Source organism: Teleopsis dalmanni, chromosome 2 (assembly GCF_002237135.1).
Source record: "Teleopsis dalmanni isolate 2A chromosome 2, ASM223713v2, whole genome shotgun sequence".
NCBI classification, from domain to species: Eukaryota; Metazoa; Arthropoda; class Insecta; order Diptera; family Diopsidae; genus Teleopsis; species Teleopsis dalmanni.
The window spans coordinates 9,991,109-10,008,763 of NC_051847.1; the positions used below are offsets into that span (position 1 = coordinate 9,991,109).

General features: G+C 27.4%; 3 protein-coding genes across 3 annotated transcripts in view; 2 read left to right on the forward strand and 1 right to left on the reverse strand.

Annotated features, from left to right (window-relative positions):
* The window catches only part of LOC119678192 (protein hu-li tai shao), a 30,387-nt gene extending 21,158 nt beyond the window's left edge, over positions 1–9,229 (reverse strand). Inside the window, exons 1-2 of the mRNA XM_038089890.1 lie at positions 8,933–9,229; positions 2,606–2,663 (exon numbers count right to left, since the gene is read on the reverse strand). The gene's annotated coding sequence lies outside the window, so the exon portion shown is untranslated. The remainder of the gene's footprint in view (positions 1–2,605; positions 2,664–8,932) is intronic.
* Positions 9,230–11,533: 2,304 nt separating this feature from the next.
* LOC119678619 (U4/U6.U5 small nuclear ribonucleoprotein 27 kDa protein) lies at positions 11,534–17,210 on the forward strand. Its single transcript, XM_038090556.1, has 3 exons — positions 11,534–11,692; positions 11,768–12,061; positions 15,649–17,210. The coding sequence occupies exons 2-3, from the start codon at positions 11,841–11,843 to the stop codon at positions 15,926–15,928; spliced, it is 501 nt and encodes a 166-aa protein (XP_037946484.1). The 5' UTR covers positions 11,534–11,692; positions 11,768–11,840; the 3' UTR covers positions 15,929–17,210.
* LOC119678618 (eukaryotic translation initiation factor 6) lies at positions 12,824–14,000 on the forward strand. The gene has a single exon (XM_038090555.1). The coding sequence runs from the start codon at positions 13,154–13,156 to the stop codon at positions 13,889–13,891; it is 738 nt and encodes a 245-aa protein (XP_037946483.1). The 5' UTR covers positions 12,824–13,153; the 3' UTR covers positions 13,892–14,000.
* Positions 17,211–17,655: the final 445 nt, after the last annotated feature.

The window sequence follows — 17,655 nt, forward strand, 5'->3', positions numbered from 1 at the left end:
GCTATAAATTATTTTATATTAATTTTAGTTAATTTTAGATATGCTAAGTTATATTAAGTTAAATATTTAAATTAATTTTCATTATGGTTTCTTAGTTTTTAAGTTTTATTGTTTAATTTAATTTATTTTTAATGTCTTAATAAAATTTATAATTTACTTTTAATTTTGAATGTAATATAAAAAATTATTATATAAAATAAATAAAAGTACAAAATACAACAATTTCTTTCTACTTATTTAAAGAGAAAATTGAAATTTATTTAAAATTTAAAGAGCGCAATAAAAGAGTAGAAATAAAAAAAGGGTGAAAAAATTTTATGAGCACTGCACTAAGAGCGCACAACTTTCTGTCGAATGCGTCCGTTATGCAAGACATGGTCTTCGAGACGGTCTTCGAGACATGTACGCAAAAATTCATTGAAGACATTTGGCTAATTTGTATGAAAGTGTCTTCGAAGACCGTCATACATTTGGATCGATCGGTCTTCATGTATGCATCCATGTCTTGAAGACGTCTTCGATGACGGATCGATCCGTTTTCTACTGGGTAATAAGTATACACGTACTACCTAACAATACATCGAAAATATTTTAATGCTATTTATAAATGCAAAATTAAAAAAAATATGAATATACCTATATTTCTCTTACTTTCTGAGAATGTTTCCTTTTTTATTTTGTAGTTCTATGGCTAAGTGTTTTTTACTGCTTATTTATAAAGTTGAAGTTTAAAATTCAAAAGTCATGGTCAGCAAAATAAAAAACAAAAGATATTATTATTTCAATTATAAAAGTTCATTTACCTTTTTTGGTGTTGAGTACAAGATATTTTCGAATAAATAAAACAAAAAAAAAACAACATTTACACATATATTAATTACAAACAGAAGACTTACGAATATATACAAATATTTTATTAAACAATTAAAGTGCAATACTTTAATTTAAAAAAATAAAATTTTAATATAAGAGCAAAGATTGTTTTTTTATTTCAAAGTTGACTCAATAAAATCTTAATTAATTTAATAAACATAATATCGGTTTGCAACCTTTAAGCCCGATATCTCAAAAACCGATATCGTAGGACAAAAATTTGCTTATATATTTATATTAACTAAAAGCCTTTATCAATTTACATCGTCGGAAAAACAAAATTTTCTCCTTATTTCATTTTTTCAATTGTTATAAATAATATAAATGTTTATTTATAGTAAATCGAGAATTATATTTTTCAAAAGGAACTCAAATTAATAATAATTTTAGTTTTTTTGCTTTGTTAAATTAAACAATTAAATTGCTTATACCTAAATTACAATAAAACACACATAGATAGCTTTAAATGGATTAATTTAATAAAACTAAAATATAAAAAAAAAAATACACAAATCTTTATAAGTATTGTACTTGAAATATATTTTTTTGCTATTAAGTTCTGTTCCAATAGGTCAGTGTAAACACAATCCTCAAATTACTTCATTTCATGCTCTAATGGAAGAAACACTCCACGAACTATACAAATGCGAAAATGATATCATTTTGCAAATATATAAGAAAAAAAGTAAGTAAGTAAAACACTGAATATGCTTTATAAATAAAACCAAAAGGAAACAGATACTTAATTTCGACATACGTACTCATTTTTCATATCTTTCTTATGTATTTATATATCAGCCGGTGTAAGAACTTAGTTACTTTAAACTAAATGTGGTTCACATACAAGTATAGTTGCGTATCAGAGGTCAAATATTAATTGAATTAAGGTGGAGACAAATATTTTAAAAATTTCTTAAGCAAATTGGCTTCAATAAGCAAGAGAATAAATTATTATGGTATTGAAAATAAAAATATACCAGTAGCTATTATAGGTAACAAAAAGTCAAAAGGTAATTTATAGTTCAGTGTAATAATTCTGCTTATTGTTGTCAATTAATAAATAATAGTGTTATTTTTACTCCATAATTTCGAATATTTTTAACACATCGTCTGATAAGTCTATAGAATGATACATTAGCAGCGGCAATAATGAAAAATCCATATCAAAGTGGCAACTTCCAAATGATACTTGTCCTCCTAATTTTTAATAGGAAAAGTTTTTTCCGAAACTGAGACAGAGATGAAGCATTTTACAAGAAAGGTATCGAAATGTTAGAGAAGCGCTGGAACGATTTTATAACCTTGAAAGAGATTACGTTTATGAGTAAGTCAATAACAACTTTGCCAAAAAGCTGATTTTTTAGTTATGCTACGGACTTCTTAGCCGATGTGTTATATTGGAAAATAAAACTAGTTCTACACTATTAGTTAATTGCGAAAACGTCTTAAAAGAGATAATGTGTAACTTATATTTGTATACAATCGTATTAAAAGAGTACTAAAAATGAAGCATATAAATACGCATTTTCAAATTTGAACATTTTTCTTTATAAATTACTAAATATATAATACTGTTCGAAGTCGAATATGTTAAGAGATTTATCTGAAAATCTCTAATTAATGCTTTTCAGGTATTTTTTATCAAAGAAAGTGTTTTTTAAAAAGTGGATTTAAAAAAATTATAGATATTGAATATAAAAATATTTTTTAAATATAAATATAATTTGTTTACCTGCCAATTCTTGCTGTATGAAAATCGGTGAATCTTGTATAAAACTAGTCGGATTTAACTGCAAAAAAAAAAAAAAGATAAATAAATATATGGTCATAAGCAGGTTCTGAAATGTAAATATATATAAAAAATCTTATAAATTATGCAGTTTAAGAAAATTTGATATGATATTTTTATGTAAACTAAAATTTTAATAAATATTTTATTCAATATATTTTAATTTGATTACATTTTTTTGCTTGTATATAAAAATATACAACACTATTAAATTCCACTTATATTGTTTATTTTTCTTCACATGCCAATAATCTTTTTTAAAAACTCTTTAGACATTTTTCTGTTTTCTGCGGGCGTTACACAGTTGACTAGGAAATATTTAAGTAAATAAATATTGAAGCGTAAAACATAAGTACTCAATAAAAAAAAATGAAAATATAAAGAATAAATATCAAGTTAATAATGACGTTGGTGCATCATCATTATTGGCACGATTTTTGTTGCACTTTTGTTTTCTTTCTTATTTTTGTGATGATGTTGTAATGTTGCTGTTTATATGGCTGCGATTGCTGCTGCTTTTGCTGTCGTTGCAGCTGCACAATGTTGTCAAGTCGTCTTCACTTTATATATACAATGATTTTTATTTTTTATTAAGCTCAGTAGCCTCCAGACTTGTTTGAAAGAAAGCCCTCATTTAAGATTAATGTTCCTGTTGTATTTTTTTTCCATTTTTTTTTCTTACATGTACATGTTTTATTCTTTTAAATAAAAGGCAACTGTACATTATTGTCTTTCACGTTGGCAGTGACATGAATTTTATGCTTTTTAATTTCCATTTTTAATAAACAATATTAAATAATGTATGAAATATTAAACACAAGAACAATTATTTAATTACTTTATTTTCATCAACTCTTTAATAATTAGTATAATTAAAGAAAAAAAAAGTTGCTAAACACAGAAGCACCTTAATTCCAATTACTCACTTTGTATGTTATAATTGACCTATCCCATAAGAAAAGAATATACATATGTATGTAAATAATATACCGGTAAAAACGCGGCTATTAGCATAACTATAATAAATGCATAAGCGATCTTTCAAATATGAAAGCTAAATAAATTATTTTATTCTCAACATACACACGAATTAATATTTATATATCTTTTCTATTAAAATCACTTATTATTGGTTTTAAAAATTATATTCGTTTTCTAATAAGAAAATATGAAATATTTAATGCAACACACAAGCTGCCTCCACCAACCGCTTGTAGAACAACAATATTATTTCAGATTTGACACTTCAGTGTTGTTTGTTGTCAAAATTAAAAAAAAGGAAGTAAAGAAACAAAGCAATAACACAGGGTTGCTAACATGGTAAAGAAAAATGTACACATTTAGATTACATGTACTTTTATTTTTTATTTACAATATTTTTATACAATTTTAACAGAATAATAGAGAACGCTCTTACTTTTGTTTTAATTGACTAAGCACTGAAAAATACATATGAATATTAAAAAAAATAAAACTTAAATCATTATAAAAAACTGTGCTTAGAGTAAAAGTTTTCCATCAACGTTGAAAAAGATTGCATTTTAACTTTCACAACATTCAAAATGTGCACCAATGAGGGAAACTGGCACATGCATATTTTAAGAAAATAGGTGTGAGCAATAACCTACTAAGCAAGCCAAGTTGATAAATAATTATTTAATATAGTATAACCAACTGCAAAGTTTTCATTTAAATTTCAAATAGATTATAATATACATATAAACAGACGCGCGCTTTAGGCGCCTTTTTATAACAAGAAACTTAACCACAGAAATGTAAACAGTAGAAAGTAATTTTTGTGGTTAATAATAACATAGCCAATATTGAATAATAAAATATGTATTATTATTCTTTATTAATAGGTATGATATATTTGTTAATTGACATTAATTTCTTTTGTTTATTAATATGCAGCAAATCTAAGTTTCAGATATTCTGAAAAATGGATTCACAATTTTTATTTTTTTGTATTTCATATTTTTTTTATCACTAGTTGGAAAATACTAGAGTAATGCTCTGGGCAGATGACAACTGCAATAACAACCGCACTAGCATCCGCAGCTCCACAAGTTTGGATCAACTTTACTTTTGCGGCTGCCACAAAATTGTATGTTTTTGAGTTATGGAAAGTGGTTGTAATCTGAGTGGGGGCATAAATGCCATTCACAGCTGTTAAAGCTACTAAGAAAAACGTTAGCCAAAAACAAAAGAACACAAAATAAAAATCTGCATATTATAATTTTATGAACTGTCCTTTCCTTTTCGCTGTATATGTACATATATTTAAAAACGACAATTAGCTGTAGTAGTTTAATTTTTTTTTTTTTAAACATGGTTTTATGAAAATCCGTTAAAATCAGAAGATAAAATACGCGAAATATGGACAGTTGTATGTTTGTTTATATTATACTAGATTATATTCAACTTTCAACTTTAAATTACAATAGGCTTTATTAATACTTTTGTTATTTATTTTATTTTTTTATTTGTGAGTTAACATTATAATTAATTTTATAGTTAACTAAGAATAAGGAACTGGACTACTAGGTCTTTCTCCCTGTAATAAATTAATATATCACTATATTTCTAAATAAAAAAGAAATCCTAGCTTTCATTCTTCCTTAATTTTTTTCTATACAAAAACCAATCAAGAGGTCTGCTCATTAAAAAAAGTGAAATTTAAATACATCTCTACATATTATGGTCTAACACATAATATTTACTATAGTATAATAGATTATAAGTATACAGTCTGAGTTGATTACAGCAACATTGCATTGCCTTTTATTTTATTTATATTATAATAAATGCTATTTAAAGAAACAAATGGCGTTTACGCTCCAGCTTGATGATATGAACTTATAATTATGGAAATTTGCCAACGTCGCATAATTCAACAAACTAACGTTTAGTGCAAAACAAAAAAAAAAGCGTCCGTTTGTCAGAATATTGAGCTATTATGTTTTACAACCGAAATTAAATACACAAATAATTAGAAAAGACAAGAGTATAACATAAATGTGATAAAAAAAAATAACAAAAAAATAATAACAATAATTGATTGCACATAAAACAATTTATGTACGTACGTATGTGCATGTATAGTAAATATAAAGTGTAAACAGAGATGAAGCAGTGTGACATAAAATTAGTTGTTATTATAAAGCCATTAGGGGTTATTACAATAGTAAAACATGAGAGAACATCTCATAATGTAATTATCTTTTTTGATAAAAAATAATTTCTTTGCATTGAAATTTTAAGTATGTATGTATACAATTTAGTTCATTTCAATATTTTTGCAATATTCAAATTATGACGTCATAAAATATATTAGCAACATACACAAAGCTAGTGGCGTGCATGCCATTATCAAACAAAAACGATAAGAATGAAAATGAATACAAAACAAATTTGAATTAAATTATGTAATAAAGTGCAAAAAAAAAGAAATAAATAAAAAAAGATTAGTATCAGCAACGCATTTGCAATTAAAGTCATAGCGAACATATGAGGGAAACATATGAAAGCAAACACATTTAAAAACAAAACTGTTCACAGTTGTATAGGAAATGAAAAGTGCGGGGGTAGAGACAATACTAAGTGGAAGTAAATAATAAAAAAAAGAACAAATTAAAGCAGATTTTCAATATTAACTGAATGATGACCAACGCCTTTTTTTGTATGTCGCTACTTTTTTTTATTTAATAGTTTCACTTGTTTTTTGTTTAATTTTTGCATTTATCAATGATTTATGTTTAAAATTTTTTGAATTTTTTTTTAAGCTTACAAAAAATTCGTTTTAGGGTCAATTATGGCAAATAATTGTATGCAATTGTCATTTTATTTACTTAGCTCATATAATTCTTGAAATGATTGTATAAATAAATATTTGTTCTATAACGTGTTCGTGTTCCATAAAATATCGTTGATAAGATAATGAGCAGTGGCAACAATTTTAAAAAGAAAATTACCAAGACAAGTATTATGTATTAATTCTGATCGCAAATTTTATGATCATAATCATAACGGCTTGAAAACATATTAGTACAATTTAAATTACACTGACTACAATTAACCAGAAGTATGAAATAATAGTAATATAAGAAATTGGTCTCAAATATAGTCTCAAAATCTAGAAAGATAATGTAAATTCAGACGAGATTGAAAGCTGTTATAACAATGCGTTTAAGGTCACAAGGCAAAGACATGTCTTAAATTTCATATCATGAGAAATGGAATACAAAACTAAACCTGCGTACATATGTACATTAATATTTCTAATCGTAGTCAAATTTTCAAATTTTTATTATTTTATTTTTTATTATTCTATGCCATATGAACACTATTGTGCGAGTTACTTTATTACGCTCTTCTCGAATTGAGCCTGTTTTTATATACAGATATGTAGGGATAAAAACTTGAAATAACTCTGGATAACTGGTGCCCTCCGGTTGTATTATAGCCTAACTTAACCTATACAATGTCTAATAGTCATTAATTTTGTCTTAATGGTAATTCGTTTTCACATTAGATTCTATGAATGATATGAAAATGCTCTTAACTCTTAAACTGCTATTATAATAAAGGGTATAAAACAGTTTTAAATTCAAACCTCCGACTTGTTAGTGTAAATTAAACCATTAACCACACCTATAGCAAGACCGGCTGGGTCTACATTTCGGAATCAATCGTGCACATATAAGAGTATGTGCGCTCACCTTCATCAAATATCCCACTCTCCGCTAAGCTCTCTTTATTCTTCATAGAAGCTATTTAATCTGATTTTTTCAGATATACTTTGAAAGAACAAATTCTTTAAATAGATTAAACAATTAATTCAATTCAAATTCTACTAATTTTAATTTACTTAATATTTTTCATTTTGAACTTAATCCACTTTGTTAAAAAATTATATTTACATCGACTCACAATCTTTAGAAGAATTGTATTACCATTTTATTCTCATTGAATGGTCCTGCTTACCCTGCTGATTAGCTATTTTGCTTTGTTGCATAGACTGTACCAGTTATAGTTTGCCTGCCCCACTTTTATTGAAAAGGAACTTGTGATTTTTTTTTTTTTTTTTGAAAGCATACTTGTTTATAAATGTGTATACTGCTGCATAGACATTAACACACTTTTTCATAAATCATAAATCACTTTTGTGGTTTGTTCAATATATATTAGACAAAAACATTAATAAAATCTCTTAGCAGAAAATCAAGTTTCATCCGGTGCTTGCAATTACAAACTATGAGAGTTACGTTTATACATGCCTCTAACGTGGGCATCTAATAAGACAAGTGCAGGTTTTATGACCCAGACTACAAGATGTTGACATACAACTACAGCTAAACAAAAGTGTACCCATGTTAACACAAAGTAAACAGTGAAATCCATTACTATTTCTAAGCAAGGAATGTCTGTGAAAAAATTATTATCAACAAGTAGCTACGCTCATAAAGGTCTCAATACTTTCCAATATGATTAAATATGTAACAAATTAATATTAACATAAACATGTTAAAAGAATAGATTTTTATTAAAACAATAAATAATTACCATTTGACAATTCCAATTATTATTAATATCAACACTTTCAAGAAATTTTAAAACATTAACTAGGAAATATATGGAAGGGATATTTGAACACAATTTCTTTAAATTTTTTTGAATAAAAATTTAATTTAATCAAGAAATTTTACGTACTGCATTTATTAAATTTAAATAAAGCAAGTCGAAATATGTATATAGGTACGAAAATTAATTTTTTTAATAAATCATACACAAAACTATAAAGCAAGTTTTTTATTATTTTGCTATACAAAATTAAATTAATTTTCAAATTAAAAAAACTCATAAAACCAAACCGAAAGAATTAAAAAAAAAGCGAGAGAGACAAAGTGAAAAGGTAAAAAGGCCATACGATAGCAGCGACAAAAAATAAGTAACAAAAAAAATGACGTCATTTTAGCGGCACTATTACAGTTTATTTATGTATAAGTAAATGGGATACACAAAAAAATGAGCTGCATTCTTAATTTTACAAAATGAATTTGTTGCACATTGTTAATATTGTATTTTTATGAACGAAAATTATAGATTTGTTAAATTGATTTACGTATAGTATATAATATACCAATAATTACGCAAATAAAATTCCCCTTATTTATGTTGCGCACCGCTCGCAGCCTACATATTAACCAACTCTTTTTTGATTTGATATTATTTACAAAAATATATAATTGCTAACATCTATTAGCTTACCCGGTAATATATTTATCCGGTTTTGTATCCTCTTGTTTAGTAAATACTGTTCTAAGCTGTAGTTTTCTATAATTTGACAGATATTCGTGTTCCGATTTTGATTTTCGGTTTTATTTTCACAATATTCACTAAGTTTGAAGTAAAATGCACAAAATTAATATTTTAATATAATTAAAATAAATTTAATTTGATTTTAAAATGGCAGTATAATATTTTATGCTTTTTCAACTTCACGTCTACAACAAGCCAAATTCGTTAACTTCCAACTCGAGACTCAATACGATACTGGTTAAAAATTATATCAAATAAGAAAATAGTGAGAGACAATTAGAAAAATCGCAGTGTTACCGTATTAACAAAAAAACAAATAAAATCTGAATATCAACTTCGAAATGTTTTGTAAAATTAATTTAACACAATAAAAAAATCTATGTAATCGTTCTTATTAAAATTATATTTTTAATCATAAAGAAAAGTAAAAAATTTTGATTGAAATCTTTAAAACTACTAAGTAATAAACTATTGTAACTTTATACAAAAGTGGCATCACACAATATTGGGATAAAAATGTTAAAACTTGAAGCATACGCCCAATTACATATAGCAAAAAGCGTGCTAAAGAAAATGCAATGGCACAAATAAAAAGTCCACAAAAGGGTAGAAATGCATACTATACACTCATACATTTTTTTCTTATTACTAAAGCTATATTGTTCACATCAATATTTTAAATTTTTCTGTATTTTCAAATATTGTCAAAGGCAGATATTTGATTATGTCATACATAATTTGGTTTAAAGTGGGCGTTTGCCGGTCCAGTAACAACTTAGGAAATCAACCATGTATATCAAAGCACTAACTGAAATAAATCTATTCCTATTTATTTATATAATAAAATAAACAAACAGAGCACAAAACTCGTATAAATAATATTCCACTTACACACTATAACTTTTTTATTTTAAATGCTTTTACTCAAAACACCGCTTAAAACAAACCCGAGCCGACTAGTTAATTTTTCTGTTTTTGTTGAAGTTTTTATTCTTTTGGAATATTATAACAAGGAAAAAAGAGTACGCAATATACAATAAATTATATTCTACCTATTTCTTGATGATGTCATTCTGTCGATACAAAATGAAAACAAAGGGATATTTATAAAAACCGCACATAGATGCATTTGGTATTTGAAACTATATAATATAGTATTAAACATGGTACACAAAAATATAGTGAATTAAAATATAATACAAATTAGCACAAATCTGAATTCTATATAAACACATAAACAAGGTATATATTATAGCTGTCAGTCGATTCACAGTAAAATTAAAATTAGTAGTAGATAACTGGTAATTAGTAGTTTAAAGTCGTGTGCGAGTTTGAGTAAATTGATTGTAAATTGAGGCAAATAGTAAATTATGTCTGTATGGCAGAATGTTGGTATTTACCAGAATTTCGAGTAGAGTAAGTTAAATAAAAATTAGATAAAATTAAGTGTTACCATTGAGAAAATTTTATAATATTTTTAATAAATCAATTTGAAAACTTTTAACTAAAAAAAATAAACACGTGCAATAAATAAATATTTACATAAGCAGAGCAAAAAGTGCGTAGTAAATTTCAATTTATTTTACCTCAATTTAGTCGAACTCACACACGGTCGTAATTCAAAAATTAAATATTATTAAATTAAATAAAAACTAAAAATCAGTTTCTGAAATCTATTTACTGTAAATAGGTTTAAAAATAACATGAACATAAATAGAAGCAACTTCCTCCTCACCAGTAGTTGCTTAATATTAACATGTGGCGTGTGATTATGCTATAAGGGCAAGTATCACTAACTTTAAAACTTTCAAGCTTTCGTTATGTTAAAAATACATTTATGTCTTAAAATGCGAAAATGAAACAAAAAAATAGTTAATACGATAACAAACTGATCGTGACAAAAAAATTGAAAGCAATTTATTGGTATTTTGACCACTCTCAGCCCAAGGAAAATAACATAGTTTTAAAAATATTGATCAAAACGCTGCTTAATTATTATTATTATTCTTAAAACAATAAATACGGTTAATATTGGTTTGTAAATTAATATATAAAAAAATCAGTTTTAAAACAGATTGTAATACTCGAACATCAATTGCATAAATTGTCATTGTATGTGTTAAGTTGTTAATGAAAGTAGTTTTATATGGTTATTTCCGTTTTAAAGTAAAGTTAAGTATAATTAAATAAAATCTGTACATTCAATTTCGCTTCTTATTCACGATACTCAAAACAAGTTCTTTATTTAAAAAAATTTTCTTTTATTTATTTAGTTCATACAATTTAATAATTAAAATTTATGTGATATAAAATTCTTGTTTATTAGCCATAACATCAACAAAATTTAGTAGAGTTTTTATAGACGGAATCGGATATTTGTTAAAAATTTTAATAACGGAATACATTCAGTACTACTATTTAACGCTATGCACGTAACATATAATTAAAGAGTACGCATGTAAAACATGCTGCAAACGACAAAAAAAATTACTTAGAAAGTATGCCCTGTAATAAATATCCCTTTATTAAAAGCTACCATTATTCTTAACAAAAAATATCCCACTAGTCAGCTGTGTTAAATGCGGCTCTTGTCAAAACTGTTGAACTGAATAGTGCGTAACGCCGCGCGAAAACTTTTGTTTTAGTTTTTAAGTTAAATTTATACGTGCCGGTGTCAAAATTTAAACGTAGGGCACAGTATTGTATACGGTATGTTATATAAAATAAAATAATTGATATGTATTTTTTACAACGCAACTTTTGAAATTCACTTTGTACTTATAGACAAAGAAGCGGGAAGTAGTAACAACTTACACCACAGTCGGCAGAGGCCATTCATATACATATATAAAAAAAAATGGGTCGCAGCCGCAGCCCCTCACCTTCACACAGACGACGAGAAAAGGAACGTTCAGAACGTAGAAAAAGACGGGAGCGCCGCTCACGAGAACGCGAACGTGAACGTGAGAGAGAAAGAGATGCAGCTCCAGGCAGCTCCCGTTCATTGCGTCGACGCTCACATGACAGAGATGATCGCAGAAGTCGCAGTCGGGATAGAACGAGTCGCCGGCGTTCTAGGTGAATAAAAAGTGTAGTGTATGCCAAGAAAAAGCAGTAAAAGCATAAGTATAAAATGTACTATCATTTTTATATATTTTATTCTGCAATTAATTTAAAATTGATAACGTTAAATGCTAGTATGCACAGATATTGCAATTTAACAGAATATAGAGTTTTGCACTAGCTCGTTAAAAATTCTTGATTAATTGTGTGAAACTTATTATTAAACTTATTAGTATGGTTTAATTATCATCAACTGAATAGTTGAAATTTAATTTTTTCCAATTATATGGATGTGAATAATCAACATATTTACTACTATAAAATAAGTATTTTGGTTAAGCCCTCTTGACGCTGTTAATAGGTTGAACATATTATTAAATTGTTTCAAATTTAATTAATTACATTGTTCCGACAACGATATGTAATTTTATAATTATTTACATTTGTGTTAACTTATGCATATTACAATTATTTGAGGAAATGATTTGATTTATGTTTTATTTTAATTTTGTAACGCGTTGTCGAGATATTCTTGTATATGCAACGTAAACAGTCCGTTCTATATACACGTTAATTACAGTTCACAAAATTTGGATATGCATATTTCCATTCCACTCACTATAGTGACTATCTATAATCATCGAATTAAACAAATTTCTTCTCACCAAATCAAGTTTTCTATAAGTACAAAAAATGATTTCCTTTATTTCTTGGAATGGTGATCAAAAATTCTTAACAAAAAACATGTATGTAATGGATTTTAAGTATCATTTCAGTATAGTTTTAAAATATATTTATTAAAAGTTTTGTTATTGTGTGACGTGAAAAAAATATGGATAAAAATTGAATGGCGTAAAGTGTTTTAAGTACAACCCTGTGTGGTGAATAGTTGAAAATACACGCATACATACGAAAATGCTTGAAATTGTTTGACATTTCGGCAAAATTGCTTGTAGTTACCACGTGAAGTTAAATAAAAAAGAATTTCATCACTGTTAGAAAACTCTCATCCATAAAAGCAAGGATCGAAACAGAAATCATAATTAATCAACAAATACTAGTAAGATTTTATCAACATATAAGCAGCTTCATTGATAAAAAAGGAATATGGCTTTACGTGTGCAATTTGAAAACAATGACGATGTTGGCGTCTTCAGTAAACTAACAAATTCATATTGCTTGGTTGCAATTGGTGGATCCGAAGCTTTTTACAGTGTATATGAATCAGAATTGGCAGAAACGATACCAGTTATACATGCTTCGATTGGTGGATGCCGGATAATTGGGCGTATTTCGGTTGGAAATAAAAATGGACTGTTAGTCCCGAATTCCACAAGTGATGTGGAATTACAACATTTACGCAATTCTCTTCCGGAAACAGTCAAGGTACAGCGTGTAGAAGAGCGTTTATCAGCGTTGGGAAATGTTATAGCATGCAATGATTACGTTGCTCTAGTGCATCCCGATCTCGACAAAGAAACTGAAGAAATTATTGGTGACGTACTAAATGTAGAAGTATTTCGGCAAACTATTGCTGACAACACACTTGTCGGCTCGTACACAGTGCTTAGCAATCAAGGTGGAATGGTGCATCCTAAAACTAGTATACAAGATCAAGATGAACTGTCATCATTGCTACAAGTTCCTCTCGTCGCTGGTACGGTAAATCGTGGCAGTGAAGTTTTAGCTGCTGGTATGGTAGTAAATGACTGGATTTCCTTCGTGGGCATGAATACAACAGCAACGGAAATTTCTGTTATTGAAAGTGTATTCAAATTAAATCAAGCACAGCCGGCAACTGTCACAACCAAATTGCGTGCTGCACTCATTGAACAACTATCATAAAATAATTTAATGTTTGCAGAAATTAGTTTATATATTATACATATTAGGACAACCCTAAATTTTGTTATTCACAAACAATATAAATAAATATATTTTTTAATAATGTAAATTTTCTCAATTTAAAGAATTGAATTAACAATTGTGTTGTGTAAAATTGCTTATAGTATGTTTCCACTGGCGTCTTTAGATTAGTTAATTTTAGAATCGAGTAATTCAAGCAATCTCAAGTAAATTAACTATTCTAATGAAGCCAGTGGTAACATACTATTAAATTGAGATTCAACTGTTTTATATATGATAGAACTTCGATGAAGTGATGTAGTCTGGATATTTACAAATCTAGGAATAGAAGTCATTTTTGTTTGAAGTCAATTTTTTTAATAATAGTTGAGATATCATTTGTCTTAAAACGGATACAATCAAATTATTGAAAAAATGTGAAATAACTTATTTTTTCATGTAGTTAAAAAAGGATTTTTATGATATCGTTTTGTAAATTATGGTTTGGATTAGGTTTATGCTCAATAGGAAATATAATATAAAAATGGTACTGTGATGAATTCCGCTGAACCATAGAAGCGATGAATGGCTTAAAATAAGTGAATGAAGTCGTGTCAGACTCAGCACAGTGTTTACCGCTTAATAAAATAAAGAGCAGAAGTCATTCTTATAGATCTTTTGGGGAACTAAAAAACCCTAAAATCATTAGATAGGTGAACAAAGCTACACCACTGGGAGAAACACTCACCTTACTTTGCCACAATATCATTATTTCTTTCTTTAAGATAATCTCGACGCGGAACCAAGGTAACCAATATAACAATTATAAACTCGGGTATATATCGAGAATAGCACGCGTGGGAGCTACAGGGGCTATGAGAACATGTTTCTAAGCAACTCTCAACTTCATGCCGCTAGAATTACAAATTCAAAGAAGTTGCTCCAAAAGTGACCCAAAACAGCATAACTCCATTTTGGCTCTATTGCATAAGCTGGCAGTAGGTACGGACTATCTTTGTCTAAAAAATGAATTTCTTTCATACAATCTTCCCTTTAAGAGGATTTGAAGATACAATGCAGAGTGGGCGCACACATGCTATGAATCTGGGTCTACATTATAATGACTTTAAGTTTTGGCTCTGTGATTTAGGAAGATACTATACTTCACCTTATGTGTCAGGGTCTATGTTTAGCTAGAAGATAGTCTAAAATATGTGGAGCCCCTTTTCATATCGACCTGACAGAGCTGTGTTCCTGGAAAACTTAGGGACTTAGCCATGTCATGGCCATAGAATTGTCAGGTTGGTACATTTTTAACTAATGGTAAAAACTATAATCCTGTGGTACTACAACGGGTCATTATTTGAGTTTAAGTGGGCTTTGTGCACAAGGTCGCCCCTCTAATCTAACCTAACACTTAATGGCGCTTTAAAAACCTTCATGATAATTTATTTATCCTAACTAATAAAGTTAAGAACATACATACATTATTTATGGAACAATTTGGAATTTTAGATTAACGTTTTGAAAATAAAAATAGTATATGTAAGGAATCCCAAAATTGTAGGGAAAATTGTTCAGGGTGTAATTTGATTTTTTATTTGAACAGTGGCCTTAAATATTAACAAATTATTGAATTTGTATGTATATGATTGTTTTAATCAACGCTCTTAACGCCATAAGATTAAAAGTTTTGTTTTATTTTCCAAACAATTTTTTTTTTAAACAATTAATTATTGTCAATTATGAAATTTCAGATCGCGTTCACGTGGTCATGCGTCTACATCAACGGGTACATCATCTCGGCGTGGTGCTATAGCTGAACGACCAAAAATCAGTGAAGCTGATTTAGAAGGAAAATCACCAGAAGAAGTTGAAATGTTAAAAACTATGGGTTTCTGCACGTTCGACACGACCAAAAACAAAAAAGTCGATGGCAACGATGTTGGAGAAGTGCATGTAATCCTAAAGCGGAAATATCGACAGTATATGAATCGCAAGGGCGGTTTCAATCGTCCACTGGATTTTGTGGCATAGCAGAAATTTTATGTTTCGATACGTTGTTATCGCTGACAGAAAGCTACAAACATTTTACTACTATAATTTTTGTAAATGCTTTGTTATTTCTACATAATCAGCAGCAACAACAATGGAACGAATTTGAAATAGCAATTAAGAGACCTGCAATTTTATGCAATAGACCGGTTTACAAAATTAATATCAAAATTTCCACACCACTACCTCATCAGTATCTAATATACTTTTGTTTACTGTAACCTTATATATTAATTACATAGTTTTTAGATAAAACGATTTGTTTTTAAAACAAATCTAACTATAGGTTGTATACTTTATGGAGAGTTCAGTGCACAAAATAATTTCGATTAAAATAATTGAGTACACATATTTGAAAACTATCTAAAAATTATACACAAAGAGGTATAAAATTTATATTTTAGTATAAATCACTGTTCTTTCCTAAAAGCCTTTATAATACGTTAGAAAGGTATCGCATGAACATAATCGCCAAGTGCATGGATTGTTAACATACATAATTGACATAATTTAAAATTGTTCCAAAAATATTTTTTAAATTTTGAAAGTAATTCAATCTTATGTATCGTATCGAAAATGTTATTAACTGTTTACATATATATTCATAAGTTTTGTATACCAATGCTAAAACTAAATTTGTTATATAAATATTGATACCACTTGGCGTTTAAGTCCGTGTCTTTTTAACGTCTGACATTTTTATTGATTTTTAAATATTTAAAGTAATTTTTATAAACATATTTTTTTTTGTTAAAAAACTTTAATTTCTTGTTATGAATTAACTGCAACAGTATAGATTTGAAAATTATAAAATTAAATCAATTACTTAAAATATTTGAAAACATTTAAACACAAATCTCCCCTCAATTTTCCCCCAATTATAACTCCTCCATACGCTGCAATAGTACAATTTTATTTATTTATACATTATATTATTAATGAAAATACAGAGAAAATATATTTATACACATACACCCCATTCCACCTTACTTACCTTTTATCCATTCAACCAATTTACCAATCCAAGACAATAGACCAAATATGCAATAGCCAGGGAATTTTTATACTTTTTATACATTGTTAATAACATAAAGTTTGTTAATTATTAAATAACAGTTTAACAGTTAATTCACACGCAAGTGCCATTAAAAACTATTTATTAAAACTTGATAAATACATTCTTTGTAACTTTGTAACTCCACGTCCTCTGAAACTTTTGATTGGAGAGACGCGGTTGCTTATTGAAAAAAAATAATTATAGTACAACACAACAATACAATAGTGTGTACACATCCATTTTTAGTGAATGAATAAATATTAATAATAGTGTTTAATCTTACATATAAAAATTTAAAACACAATATCACAATAGTTTAATTTGGCAGAAATATACCAAGTTTTGGCTCTACACACAATACTTAGTTTTTAATTTACGAAATTGCAGGCATATTTTTCACTCAATATATATAATTTCTTTTTGTTTCAAATATATTTTTTTAATTAAAATAAAGAAAATTAATGTAACATTTCAAATTAAAATAGTTTTAACTTTTTAATGTACACATTTTAAGTTACCTTCAAATTATATGGACAGATATTTTGAAGTTTCTATGTCGTTGTATGACTTCGGAATATTTGCCAACAAATTTTATTAAATAAATTTATAATAAAGTGAAATAAAATTAATAATTTTTTATATTTATCAAAAG